Genomic DNA, 13,905 nt, shown 5'->3' on the forward strand with positions numbered 1-13,905 from the left:
CTGTAATTGCAGCGAAAGGTGGCTCTACAAAGTATTGACTTAATGCAAAGCACATTTTTCAGATTTTTAGTTGCTTAAAATTTAAAACAATGTATCATTTCTGTTCCACTTTGTGCTACTTTGTGTTGGTTGATCACATAAAATCGCAATATAAAAAAAAAAATATATATATATATATATATATATATATATATATTTATTTATTTCAAGGCACTGCATGTCTCCATCTCTGTCCTCATGTCCTTTTCTTCATGGCACTTGACAGAACTATCAAAGCTAAAGTCTTGCCCCAGATTGGACCCAGTGACACTTGTATTGTGTTTCTACCCATCAGAAGAAATAAACAATAGTGGAATCCCAACTGAAGTTAAAAATATTTCACTCTACTTTCAAACGACAAAGGTCTTTTTACCTTCCTTGGAGGAGAAGGTAAACAACCAGAAATAACAGAAACTTTCTCGTTTTCTTAGACACTTAGAGAACCCAATGCAAACCTTGGAGGCCATGCTGCGGCCCAAGGTGGCCACCCTACCAGGCCACATCCAGGCTGTGTATGTGCAGAATGCAGCCAAGCTGTTTGCCACCGTGCTGAAGAGCCAGGAGGGAAACACAGACAGCACAGCAGCACAGGAAACTAGCCAGCTGATGATAGACAGGCTACCGCTGTTTGTCCAGAGCGCCAACCTGGAGGTGCAGGAGAGGGTAAGACACATTGGGAACAAACATTTTCCACATCACAAGTCTGCCTACTCCATACAAATCACAGAAATTTAATCTACTACTCTTCACGCTCTGTTGTCAGGCATCTTGCATCCTGCAGTTGGTCAAGTACATCCAGAAACTGCAGCAGAAAGATGTTGAAGTAGCGGAGGAAGTTGGTGCACTGTTTGCTGGAGAACTCAATCCTGTGGCTCCCAAGGCACAAAAGAAAGTCCCTGTTCCTGAAGGGTGGGTTGGCTCAGCACATACATGGCAAAGAAAAAGGAACATTTTTGACTGTTTCTGCTTTCAAATACATGGATGTTTTTTTTTGTTTTGTTTTTTCAACGTGCAGTTGCTGCAGTAGTAACTGAAACTGTAGTGTATCTATATCGTATATAGGGGTGGGCAATTTAATCGATTAATTCATATTTGCTCTTTATGACTATTTATTTTAATGAAAACTGGGATTTTCGTCTCCCAGAACGACACACAAATGTGCGCACATATCTTTATTATTCTTTTATTTAAAGTTAGAACACCACAAAAATAACACAATACAATAACACAAAAATATATTAATAAATATAAGAAAAGACATTAACAGTTTAAAATGCATTATTTTAAAGCAATGTTAGTTTGCACAGAGATAGTCTTCATACAGTCTCTAACAGTGTTGTCATACTGTTTACTCACTGGGGTGCAAAAAAAAAGACAAAACTTAAAAAAAACTTCAACCACTTGTTAATATACTTAAGTGTCATTTTCTTCACACTGCTTGAGATGAGATCAAGCAAGCTCAAGTAAAGATCAAGTAAACAACCTAGTTCAGATGATCTACCTTTTAAAACTAAATTAATAAAAAAAAAATTTTAAAGTTAACTTTTTAAGCTTTCATCTAGAACCTACATTAAAAGGCATTAATATCTGACTGTAAGCCAGGGTGTGATCAGCAGCTTAGCGCTTTTTCATGCTGGTCAGAACATCTTCTGCTCTTCATGCAGTTCGAGAACGAGCCTCTGATGAGCTCTTCTGGATGGGGGAGGGGCCTGCGTTAGCATCCGAGACTCATTTGGAAGCGTAAACAATAAGTGTTTTCATGTCAGTCTCAAAGTCTCCAATAACACCAGAAAAAGTTGCTAAATGTGTCACTAGAGGTGTAAAAACTCACTAATAATAGCGACAAGTTGCTAAGTTGGCAACCCTTGTAAACAATGGGTCCTCCAGGGAGATGTTGTAGTGCCTGTTTGAAAATGGGTAGAGGCGGCTGTTTTTTTTTTTTTTTTCTGTGAACCAGCAAAAGCAAAAGTGGCATTTAAGTATGACTAAATGCTCCAGAACAAAACCAGAACCAGCACTTGCAGAAATATAGTTAAGTCACTCGCTACAGGAATTTAGATGTGAACATGACTGCAGTGGGAAATCCTGCTCTCTATGAGATGGACAAGAAAGCTTCAGCCCACAAATTCCTGTTAAGAGGGGAATTATTTCCCCAGTGGGTCCTGTATGATGAGGAAGGATCCTGGTGGAAACCGATCACAGATGCAGTCACCTTGCATATCTCTTTGCAAGATATGCAGCCCTTTCATTCGTGGGGAAAATTATGATGTAATTTATAAGCTTTTTTTCCCTGCTATTCATATACACACATAAAATAAATTTATTATATTTTTAAGAAAAATAAGTAAAAAAAATAATTTGAGGTGATGTTTTATTGTGCTTGTATGTGTAGCCTGGATCTTGATGCTTGGATCAATGAGCCTCCATCTGAAAGCGAGTCTGAGGATGAGCAACCGAAGGCAATTTTTGCAAAGGAAGAGCCCAAACACTCCCGTCCCCGTCACACAGAGGTGGATGAGAAAGAGCTTGCAAGGGTAAGCATTTGTGATATGAACAGAACAGGGGAGCTGTATAGTACTGTATATGCAAGAAAACATCCTCTACTGCAGTCATTTTAATTAAAAAAATCCTGATAGAACTTAATCGGAGCAACCATTTTTAGCCCACTGGAAACGATAAAATACATAAAAATGAAACTTAAAGATGAGACAGGAATGTTTAATGCAGCCATATTTGTTTGATCAAACAATACAGATTCTCTGAGAGTGTTAGTGTGATTAATCCAGCTTCCCATGTGGATCCCTGCCCATGCTAAGCTTATTGATTGATTAATTTATGCTGATGTTTTTATTTTCCCCACTTCTAGAGGAGAGAAGCCAGGAAGCAGGAGCAAGCTAACAACCCATTCTACATCAAAGCCTCACCTTCCTCTCAAAAGGTTTGTTTCATCATGTTTCATCATTTAGTAATAGCAGTCATTTTTGGCTCTTCACAGTGTTTACTAAAAGTATGGAATATCTATGTATAGGTGTATCAGGATACTCCCGGAGTGGAGCACATCCCAGTTGTGCAGATTGACCTCAGTGTGCCTCTTAAAGTCCCAGGTAGGATATTCGGTCCTTTCATTAATATGGAGAAAAAAAAAAAAAAACGTGGACTCTCTCAAAATTGTTGGACCTTTGTTGCAATCCTAACAGAAAAGATGGTATTGACAATGTCATTTTCCCACATTTCTTCAAGTTAGGATTCAAAAAATTGTTGCTTTTAGTTTTAAACCTTCCTTACCATGAACTGCCCCCCTCCTGCCCCTCAGGGCTGCCTATGTCTGACCAGTACGTGAAGCTGGAGGAGGAGCGTCGGCAAAAGGAAAGAGCAGAGAAGAAAAAGAAGGAAAAGAAGAAGAGGAAAGAAAAGCGTAGCGGACGAGGGAAGAAACACGATTCGGGTCCCGAGAGTGAAGAGGACATCACACCTGCGCACATGGTTGATATTGTAACCGAGGAGATGCCAGAGGTGGGTCGCTGTTTATAGAGGAGCATGAGAGTGTTGAACAGCAGGATGAGCCTCTGTCAGGGAGAAACACAGGGATTCATTCTGATTAGAGCATTTCATCTTGACCTATTAATGAGTTGTAGTTTATTCCAGTATAATTTAGTGGTTTAATAACTGATTTATCATTTGTAATGAGTTGCTACTGTTCAGTTTGCCAAAACAAAATATTTCTATTCATGAAACTATCCATGAACACAGCTTGTAAAGATCTAAAGGCAAGGGCTCCAGATTAACTTTTGGCACTGGTTGCACTGGTGTGCCTATAACTTTTTCATTTGGGTGCACCAGGTAAAAATGTAGGTGGACCCCAATTTTTATAGCATCGTTAACAGCAGCTCATTCAAATACATTTTAATGGTCGTCTTTTGACCATTACACAAAGACATTGATGGTCATTTAAATTATTGTGAACAGTAATGAGGTTTAGAAAAAAATGTCTTTATGTGAAGCTTGAATGTTAAGTGGGAAAAAAACATTTAATAAAAATACACCTATTGTCCAGCAAGGAGCAGCCGGAGTGTTTGTCCTGCTCCGATGTTACACTGAGAATGTCAACTAGAATCTACCGTCATTGTAGGAATTTCTGAGTCACATTACGGCATAAAGTTGTAGGTTTTATTAACATAAACACCCTTATCTATTTTCTAGACTTGCGTAGCGTTGGATTTTGTCTTTTTTTATTTATTTATTTATTTTTAAACAAGGTGTTAGACACCGCTGAACTTCTGGGGGAGACTTGAGCTGGGTCAGTGCAGGTGACGACAGGCAGACAGGGAGCTGCAGCGGTTCAACTCTAAACCAGCTTTTCTGCTTCATGTTGCTCAGGCACAGTGAAAAACTCATAAATTAGTGAGGATAATAACACCACATATGAACAAATTCCACCATATTCCACATTTTACAATCGATTTTCATCTTCCGTGATTCTCATCTGTGTATTTCTTCGTCGTACTGGACGTCTAATGTTAATTTTAAACTCTTGACTCTAAATTCTAGGGGCGGCGGGGCTCAGTGGGTAGAGTGGTCGTTGATTCACTTTATGGATTTATTGAACAATTCATTGTATCTTTTATCTTTTTGCAGAATGCCTTACCCAGTGATGATGACGACAAAGACCCCAATGACCCTCACAAAGCATTGGACATCGACCTGGACAAGTAAGTCTGCACTATATTGATCCCAGTTCTGCATATGCTCACACCTTTATTGATGTAACATTTTAAAGTTGCTAAAACATCCGTCAAACCCAACAGAAATTAGAGTATTTTCGGAGTATTTTACATTCTCTGATTTTTTTTTCTTTGCATTTGAAGTGATTTATTTATTTTCCCTGACTGCAGTGCAGATGAATTTTTCCACGCCCTTTTCATGCTTTTCACATTTTGTGCTTTTGACTTGTCTTGAAATGGATTGTTTTTTTTCTCTCCTCATCATTCTAACACATAATGCTCCACAATTTTCCCCAAAATCTGTTTTTTTTTTGTTTCTTTTTAAATGAAAATATGACTGAGTGAAAACCAAAGATAATTTTTCAAGAGTCTTAAAAAATGAAAGCATCAGTTCGGCATTACATCAGGCAGCCCTTTTATTGTAGAGTAACCAGGCCGAAAGTAGTACACACTGGAAGCCACATGACAGCCTGCTGAGAGATTGCTGAAAGGCAGCTGAACAACTCTTAGATCAAATGAAACAAAGATTAATCTGTATTAATGCAGGTCCCATCAGAGTAGTTGTAGAAAACCAGACACTGAGTTTGACCTCATTTATACCTTCTCTTCAGTCAAACATGCAATGATAGCATAACTGTGCATCATTCCCAATGATGACATCAGCAATAGGCATGATATTCCTGCAACAGGGACTAGGAGGTCAGTCAAGATAAAAGAAAGATGGATGCCAGAAAATGGAGAGAAATTGTGTGTGAAACCCATTTTTTCCCAGACTGAAGCGAAGGTTCCCATTTTAATACAACATTGATTGGATATGAGCTTTGGAAGAACGATGCGAAAGGTTTATTCTGAGGAGTATTCTGAGGCTTTGGTGTATCTTTCAATCTTGTATTGGAGCATTTCTGTCAAAGATTGAAAGAAACCCACAAAGGAAAAGTGTCTTCAGCCTGTAGGATCATTCCTGGAAAGACTTGAGGTCATCAAGATGCTTATTAATGTTGCTTTTTAATACATTTTATAATGTTTTTCCCAAAATGTTGTGCTTGCTTTGCCATCGTCAGGAATTGTTTGTATTGGCAAAGAGGGGCAAATCTTCAGAATCCATTTTAAGATGACATGAAGCCAAACAAAAAATTTAAAACAATATGAAAACTGTTATTTTTCTTGAGCTTGCTGGTTTCAGCACTGAAATCAATGTGACTTGGCTCTTCTCCCCTTTACACTCCTCCTCATGGAGTTCTGCTTTCTGCTTCCTCTTTTCCATACCTGCACACACCCATCACTGCCTCTGTCTGTTGGCAGTTTGATGGAAACGGCTGGGCGCAGGTGAGTAGGACCCCAGCCGCAGGACCTGGGCCCCGACTCTAAACAGGCTCTTCCTGTCATTTCTCGTTGTCTCTCCTAATATTTGTCTTTGTACTTTCTATTAGATAGTTCTCTGTCCTTACCACCTTTGCAGTAGTTGCTTTCTTTTTTTCCTCTTCTTGCCTTGTATTTGTAATATCTGTGCTTTAATTATAACTTTAGACCTGTTATCTGTCAATATCCCTTTTCTCTTGCCTTGGTTCTTTTTTTCATTAAGCTTGAAAATATCAGCATTTTTTTTCCCCCCTTAACAAATTCTGATTCATTTGCTGTTTAAAAAGAAGTCTGTCCTCAAAAATGTTATATATAAAAACAAAAAAACTTCAGAAAATGATGCTGATATTCTCAGAACGGCCAGAAATCCTCCTGAAATAGACTCCTAAAAGCATTTTGACTCATTTCTCTTGGAACAGATAATCAGCATAAACATGCTTTTAGAAGACTGACCCAGTTGGACAATGTAACTCTTTTGCCCACAGTTCCTAGGTCCTCCTCAGCAGAGCTCAGCAGATCAGGCATACCTTGAAATTCCTACCAGCTGGTTTTAAGTGGATACATGTCACTGTCTCTGTTGTTGGGGAGGAAAACAGAAAAACAAGAACACGATGCACCCATAAACCACTGCTAAGGTGTTTTGATCATATGTGACGAGGTTGTAAAGACGTTCTTGTAAACAGACCGAAATGAAAACTTAGATATTTTTAGAATCACACATTATACATCAAAGTAATTTAATATGAGGGCATGTGCGCATGAATAAAGTTCTGCTTTGTTTTTAGCTTGTGACGAGTCCAGCTTTAGAGTGCTGATTTATAATAATAAGTCATGCTCAAAACCTCATTTTCGTCCTGAAACTTTCTGGCCTCCAGTGTTGGAGAATTAAAATTACATCAAAAATTAGAAGTAAGATTATTTAGTCACAGAAAAACAAACCTAACACAGTGCATGTATCTTGAAAACCAAGTAAAGAAATGCATTAAATGTTAAAAAAAAAAAAAAAAGGGGCTTTGGGCTGACTGCCTTGTCTTTATGGAATATAACCAGCAGGGGGCCACAGTGCGTCCTATGAACTTTGAGGGCCAACCTTGAGGAAAAACATTTCACAGCTCATCAGTTCAATAATGGAGGAATGTTTAGAGCGAGTTTCTAGCTGTCTGGGAATGTCCATTGCTTTGAGCTCTGCTGGAGGAATGACAGTTCAGTGCTGTGAATAAAACCCAGCTGCTTTATATCACAGAGTTTATGTCCGAGTTTGGTGGACTGCTGCACCTGACATGCCTTGTTTACCATTTGCAACAAACTGAGACTTGAAGAAGTTACTGTCATATCAAGATTCTTACAAGTAAATAAGGGTTTCTGTACGGTTTTTTCTATCCAGGCCGCTTGCTGACAGCGAGAAGCTTCCAGTCAGGTCACACCGTGCAGCAGAAGCCCTGAAAAGCCCAGCGGAAGATGGAGAAACAGAAAACGCCACCTCACAGGAACCTAAAAAGAAGAGCAGCAAAGAAAAGAGGGAGAAGAAGAAGGATAAACACAGGGACAGGAAGGTGAATGCTGTTTTTAATCAGATTTTCTGCCTTCTTACTGGTAAGAACACACCACCTTCAGTCCTGCTCATGAAACTGCATCTGAAACCTGTAAATCAAATTTGTGGAGCAACAGCAAATGGTTGTCAAACCACTGTGACGATTTAAAGGTGTGTTCCTCCACCTGCCTGCCTAACACTGATTTCATTACCCTACTTCTGCAGAAGAGCAAAGAGGAGAAGATGAAGAAAAAACACAAACATGAAGAAAAGGAGGCAGATCTTCTTGGTGGGCAGGATGATGAGCCCGTGGTCCAATCAGAAGAGATAAGTGAGGTGGCGGCACCCCCCACTTCCACCACTGCTGAGGTACAGCTCATAGCATGTTGAAGTAGAGCTGCCTTCTATCTAGCAAGTTTGGCAACATATTTTCTTTCACTCATAAACCGGATTAAACAATCAGATCATAAAACACTTGATAAAGAATATTATGACATACTGTACAGGGTCCGCTAAAAGGCTACATGCAAACAGATATGTTTGAACTTTTTCACTGACTCAGCGCTTCCATCGCTTCTTCCCAGCCTCTTTCAATCGGCTCTAGTGATCAAGTATCAGTTTCCTCGTAGCTGACTGTGAAGTCTCTTGGCAAATACTTGATTTATTCATGAAATAGTGCAGTGTAATCTCTGTATCCTTTTTCATGAATAGTAGTAAGATACCAAACCTGTTTGGCCCTCATCCCTCTCACGTCCTGCCCCTCCTCTTCCTCCCTTCCTCTTCTAGGTTTCGGACCTGGATTTCTGGCTCTCAAACGCTCCAGTACCCTCTAACACCCAGGTTGAGTCGCCCCTCCCTCTCTCCATGTCCTGCCCTCATCTCCTTAATTCACGTTTCCTTTTTCATAAGCCTGCGTTTCTAGGACCCTCCTCATATATTAGATCTGTTATACACTCTGTGTTAGTTTTTTCCTCATTCATCTTTTTTTAAATTATCATCTTAAACACTTTCTTTTTAATTTCCTCTTCTCCACAGGTCACGTACTGCTATTCTCACATTTTTGAGCTGCCCCTTCTATTTTCTAGCATGTGTGTGTGTTTTTACCTGGTATATGTGTATTGGTCCCATTGTGCCACTGGTTCTTAGTTTTTGCTGGCTTGGTGTCATGTCAGTTTTTTAAAGTCAAAGTTGGTGTGAGGTGGTGACAAGTGATCAGAAGTGTGGTCTGGGTTGTTTTGTTGACGTCCCTGTTTTACGACCTGTCCACTGGCTATTTCCACAGCAGTCTCATATTTATCTTTGTTCCTACAAATGTCAGAACATTACTAAGAGAAACAAAGAACAACTTAGTCATGAACTCCCCACTGAATTCCTTGTTATTGAAAAGATAAAAATGTTGTTATGGAGCACTGCTTTTGAAGAAGGGGTTGTACTTTTGATTGTATGTACATGCATACAGAACAAGATGTGAGCAAGCATGAAAACAGTTAATACATTTTTTTAAAATTATGTTAGACCTCATATAATGCCATTGGGAGGCAATACATGTTTTTCTAGTGAAGAATAAACGACAAACATTTTAAAGACAGAACTTCAAAGGGCACCTATAACTTTCCATAGTCACTCATCCCTTTACCATTGATACATCCTATGAAAACATCTTAGCCTTTTAAATGTAAGAAAATCACCTCCGTTGGTCTTCTCGTCTGACTGCCAGCAGTAGAGGAGAAAGCACCCTGCTATGACAAAGAAACCTCTGACATTTATCACAGATGTAAACTGGTTTTTCCATCTTCAGTACCTTCAGATGTGAAGATGTGTTCGGTAAAACCAGGCCTGTCAGGCGTTTGGGTGTTGAATCATCTGAGCTTAGGCCCTGTAGTAAAAGCTGACCTAGAAACACGCCTCGACACATCTATGTTAAAGACTTGTTTTTGCTCCGGCTGTCACTCTAGTATGACAGATCTTACAGTTGCGTATTAGTATGCTGCCGCTACGCTCTTTAATTTGTGAGCAACAGTGTGTATAGCTGGTTGGTGCAGCCATTCCACTCATCCCAAAACAAGCTGCTGCACATGTAAAAGTACACACAGACCTAACAAACATGTTCGTTTATCACGTAAGCTTGTTTACTGATAGTTATTTGGCCTGGTTGCTTTTCTTGAGTGTGAAATTTGTTTGACAAATCCAAATCATATTTATGGTATAACAGAGTTCAATAGATTTTTTATTTTTTTATTTTCTTGATTCACTGAGGGACCTCACTGACTTAGATCTCCTGACACAGAGGTGGTTAACACAGATGTATGTGCTGCATGCTGTGTTGGCTGATTAATTTGTTTGGTTGTATTTTTGTGTGTCTGAGCAGGAAGCAGCAACAGTAGCAGCAGCAGAAGCAGCCCCCTCACCCGGGGAACCCTCCGGTACAGCACCAGAATCTGAGCCTGACGAGCCCAAAGACGCTGAGGTGGAGGAGACTGTGAGTTACCACCAATGTGATGATTGTGAAGTTCAAAGTTTGGCTGCAGTGCTTGAGATTCCAGTTCTCAGTGCTCTGACAGGATGCAGCATGTTTTCAGCTCTCATTCTGGCATGTTTGTGTAAATGAAGTGCCATAGACCAGCCAGCTACTGTGGACTCTACAGGAAGATTCCTAACATTTGCCACACTTCATTCTCGGCTCATTTACCATTGTGATTGATTTACCTGTGATTGTGAATTTCTGGTAATTTGTGTCTGTCTTATGGGGTTTTGGATGATAAGAAGTCCTCCAAACACAAGAAGAAGAAGCAGAAAAAGGAGAAAGAAGAGAAGGAGAAGAAAAAGAAAAAGAAGCATCACCACCATCACCACCACAGTGACGGAGGTGGAGAGGAGTCGGTGCAGAATGGCACCGTCGAGGAGGAAGAGCCCCTTCCGGTTAGTGTTAAACAGCCTAAAGATAGTAAGAAATGTGACCAAAAGCCGAGTGTCCAGTATCATTATTGCAGCTTTTAATTATGTTTATGTCCTATCTGTTTATTTTTCTATTAGCTGGTCTTGTGTTGCCTCCTAATGTTTAAGTGTAATAGAACCCTGTTGTCACTCTGTGCTGCTTTTTCTCCATTAGAGGAAAAATGGGTCACTGACATGAATTCATGTTTTCTTCTTAACAACTCTGTTTAAACCCACTGCCTGCCACAACCACACACACACACCTACACATCAGCGACATAGCGGGAGCTCCTTTTGCCTGGTTAGTACACTGAGTAACCGCATGGCTGTTCTGACCTGAGCACTTCTCTTCTTTCAGCCCATGTCCAATTACTGCCTGCTGGCTGAGAACTCCTACATCAAGATGGTGAGTGAGGGTGACTGATAGCTTTTTCCTTCTTTTTAATAAATTTGTCCACCATTTGGTCTTATTTTGGTCATAATCACAGTCAGTTCCCTAATTTGATTTCCTGTATGCTCCTCTAACAGGGTTATTTTTGTAAATGACATAGTACAAGTTCTAACATTCTAACATAATTATGATCATTAATCAAATGAAATTATTTTACAGTCTAATTGACAACTTGATGTTAGACTTTTGTTGCCTGTCTTGGTATTGTAGTGTAGTCCTGGAGCTTAGTACACCTATGTTTCTGCCATCAAAACTGATCAGATAAATTTAACAGATTAAAATAAATCAAGCTGCTGAAAACCCATAAATGTTCCCAACACACAGAGTGAAATATGTTAATGAGTAGTTGTGTTTAAGCTTTTTATAATGTGGAACTTATATATAAATTAAATCATTGATATATATATTATTAAAGACATCTAGATTTCTTCCTTTCTCTTCCTCTCTTAAAGATGATGGAGGATGCTGATCAGGTATTGGTTTAAATTCTGTCAGTGACAGGATATCATCGATGCTTCTCTCTCTCGTTTTTCTTTACAGTCTGTCCTCTGAGGCAGAACACATGAATGCCTCTGTAGCACAGCAGTGCTGCTTGTGTTCCTGAGTGATTCTGCTGCTGTGTTTATCTTTTGTACTGACTGGTTCTTGGAAACAGTCATGTGTGTTTTTAATGTTGGGGGTAATCAGTCTGATTTGCTGTGTTTCCTGGATGTTTTTTTCTCTATCAATTGCTTTGTTAAAATAGAGGGAAAGGAGATTAGACAGCACAGCTTTGAATATTCACTTTCAAATAAAATAAGCAAAAAAAAAAAAAAAAAAAAAAAAAATTTTCCTCCCCAGGTGTACGACATTCAGGGGAACCTGCAGGATGGCAGTCAGGTGGTGGTGTCTGTTATATTTGAAAACAAGTGTGACAGCTTCCTCAAATCCATGGAGTTCAACGTCCTGGATTCTTTGAACTCCAAGTTGCAGAGGCCAGAAGGCTCAGGTCCACACGATGGCCTCACTGTCCCCTTCCAACTTCCTCCTGGTCAGTAATTATTTAAACATACATACATTCTGTATACTCATGTTTGGGACAGTTTGTACTGATTTTACTGCTCTAAAACAGTGATATATTTCATAATAAAAATCTGCAGAATCATCTCTGTATTGACTACACTGATTTTAGTCACATTAAAAAAAACAGCTTGAAAGTCAGGTCGTCTGCTTCACTTTCACCTTCTCCCTTGTTTTGTAGGAGTGTCCAATGAGGCACGGTTTGTCTTCACTGTGCAAAGCATCATAATGCCACAAAAACTGAAGGGAACACTCACCTTCATAGTAAAGGTTGGTAGCAAAATACTTTTGCAGCTACCCTTCCATTTTGTAGTAGCTTCTTTTCAAGCAAGTGGTCATTTAAGTAATTTATTCAGATTTAAAGAGGGAATTGGGAAGAAGTAGTTTACTGCCAAGCTGGGTCTTGGTTTGCAAATGCACGATTCTTTCCACAGGATTATTCTCAGAATGGAACTTAGTGAAATAACCATGTTAAGCCTTGTGCATAACTTTTTGGCTGAAAGCACAAAGTCCATTCTGTCTTGAGTTCTTTTCTCCTACAGATGATAATGTTCCTGGTGTGAGACATCTAATTTGTTGTCTAGGCTTTTCTTCCATTGTGTACTATAAGAGCTGTCTCAGTAGTGAATAATAATCTTAAATTAAATTAAATTCCACTATTCTCATATCAGTACAGTTAACTGTTAGTTAGTTATCTGTTTGAATTTTGAATATCACAGAACCCTGATTAAAGAATGTAAACTACACCTAAATCACCCTATAGTTGTGCGCATTGTTGGCGCTTCCTTAAGTCAGAGGCTTAAGTTCAGAATAGGACTCATTCATCTTTTTTGCTGCCACTTTTCATTGATGTTTAGTAACTAGTTAGTTACTGGTTATTCTGTCATGCTTTGTTCCAACAGAGCGAGGAATCCTCCACCCATGAGAAACTGGACTTCAAACTGCACTTTAGCTGCACCTCCTACCTAATCACTACTCCTTGTTACAGGTGGGTGATTTCATTGAAAGGAAGTCTTTTCTGATCTCAGAATGTGGTGTTTGGTGTTTTTTTTAGTGTCTTGTAAACCCACGGTGGGAATATTTTGTGGATTTAGTAGTAATCTTTTTAATTTATCTATTAGTGTAACATTGGTAATGCCCAGAATAAAAATGGGTCGTCCACTGATCACTTTTTCCTTCTTTAATTAGTCTTGCATAAAACTTTTTTTTTTTTTCTTTTCTACATGATGGCACTACAGGAAGTGAGGTTGTTGTACGAGAACCCTACAACTCTTTGGTAATCTTTGCTAAAGCTTTTGCTTTTGAATTTTTGTCATTTTATCCTGCCAGTGATGCTTTTGCAAAGCTGCTGGAGTCGGGAGACCTAAAGAGCAGCTCCATCAGGCTGGAGGGAGTTAACATGCCCTTCCATCATCTACTGGCCAGGATCTGCTTCCACCACCACTTCTCTGGTACAGTTTTATCTGCTTTTTTGTGTCAAGTTTGTCCTAAAACATTAAATGAATTCACATGTAGGGACTTTGATACCGTTTTTCCAGAAAATCTGAGTTTTTTGAGACTTGGGATGATTAAACTCCAACCATGTGATTTATTTGGTTTAATTTCCACAAAGCTAATAATAGTCAGATGATGTTATTAAGTTTGTGCTGACACTCATGTTCTTTGTGTCTTCTCTGATTAGTTGTGGAGAGGATTGACTCCTGTGCCTCCATGTACAGCAGGTCTATCCAGGGTCACCATGTATGTCTGCTGGTCAAAACTGTAAGTGAAGCAGTGACACCCCACCTTTACTTGCTTCTGTTTACTGCTGG

General features: G+C 39.3%; 1 protein-coding gene across 5 annotated transcripts in view; it reads left to right on the forward strand.

Moving 5' to 3' along the window:
- ap3d1 (adaptor related protein complex 3 subunit delta 1) overlaps window positions 1-13,905 on the forward strand; it is a 31,085-nt gene that overhangs the window by 14,382 nt on the left and 2,798 nt on the right. The window contains exons 15-32 of one of the 5 annotated variants that reach the window (XM_042005270.1): window positions 471-702; window positions 803-948; window positions 2,432-2,573; window positions 2,906-2,977; window positions 3,068-3,143; window positions 3,353-3,552; window positions 4,675-4,748; window positions 7,504-7,672; window positions 7,876-8,019; window positions 8,437-8,490; window positions 10,019-10,129; window positions 10,414-10,569; window positions 10,943-10,990; window positions 11,876-12,065; window positions 12,276-12,364; window positions 12,997-13,082; window positions 13,424-13,545; window positions 13,776-13,855. In XM_042005270.1, the coding sequence (XP_041861204.1) occupies window positions 471-702; window positions 803-948; window positions 2,432-2,573; window positions 2,906-2,977; window positions 3,068-3,143; window positions 3,353-3,552; window positions 4,675-4,748; window positions 7,504-7,672; window positions 7,876-8,019; window positions 8,437-8,490; window positions 10,019-10,129; window positions 10,414-10,569; window positions 10,943-10,990; window positions 11,876-12,065; window positions 12,276-12,364; window positions 12,997-13,082; window positions 13,424-13,545; window positions 13,776-13,855 (2,191 nt within the window). Of the gene's footprint in view, window positions 1-470; window positions 703-802; window positions 949-2,431; window positions 2,574-2,905; window positions 2,978-3,067; window positions 3,144-3,352; window positions 3,553-4,674; window positions 4,749-7,503; window positions 7,673-7,875; window positions 8,020-8,436; window positions 8,491-10,018; window positions 10,130-10,413; window positions 10,570-10,942; window positions 10,991-11,487; window positions 11,854-11,875; window positions 12,066-12,275; window positions 12,365-12,996; window positions 13,083-13,423; window positions 13,546-13,775; window positions 13,856-13,905 lie in introns of those variants that run through there. The other 4 variants (XM_042005271.1, XM_042005273.1, XM_042005274.1 and 1 more) reach the window with 4 other exon arrangements.

Source organism: Melanotaenia boesemani, chromosome 14 (genome assembly GCF_017639745.1).
Source record: "Melanotaenia boesemani isolate fMelBoe1 chromosome 14, fMelBoe1.pri, whole genome shotgun sequence".
NCBI lineage: Eukaryota > Metazoa > Chordata > Actinopteri > Atheriniformes > Melanotaeniidae > Melanotaenia > Melanotaenia boesemani.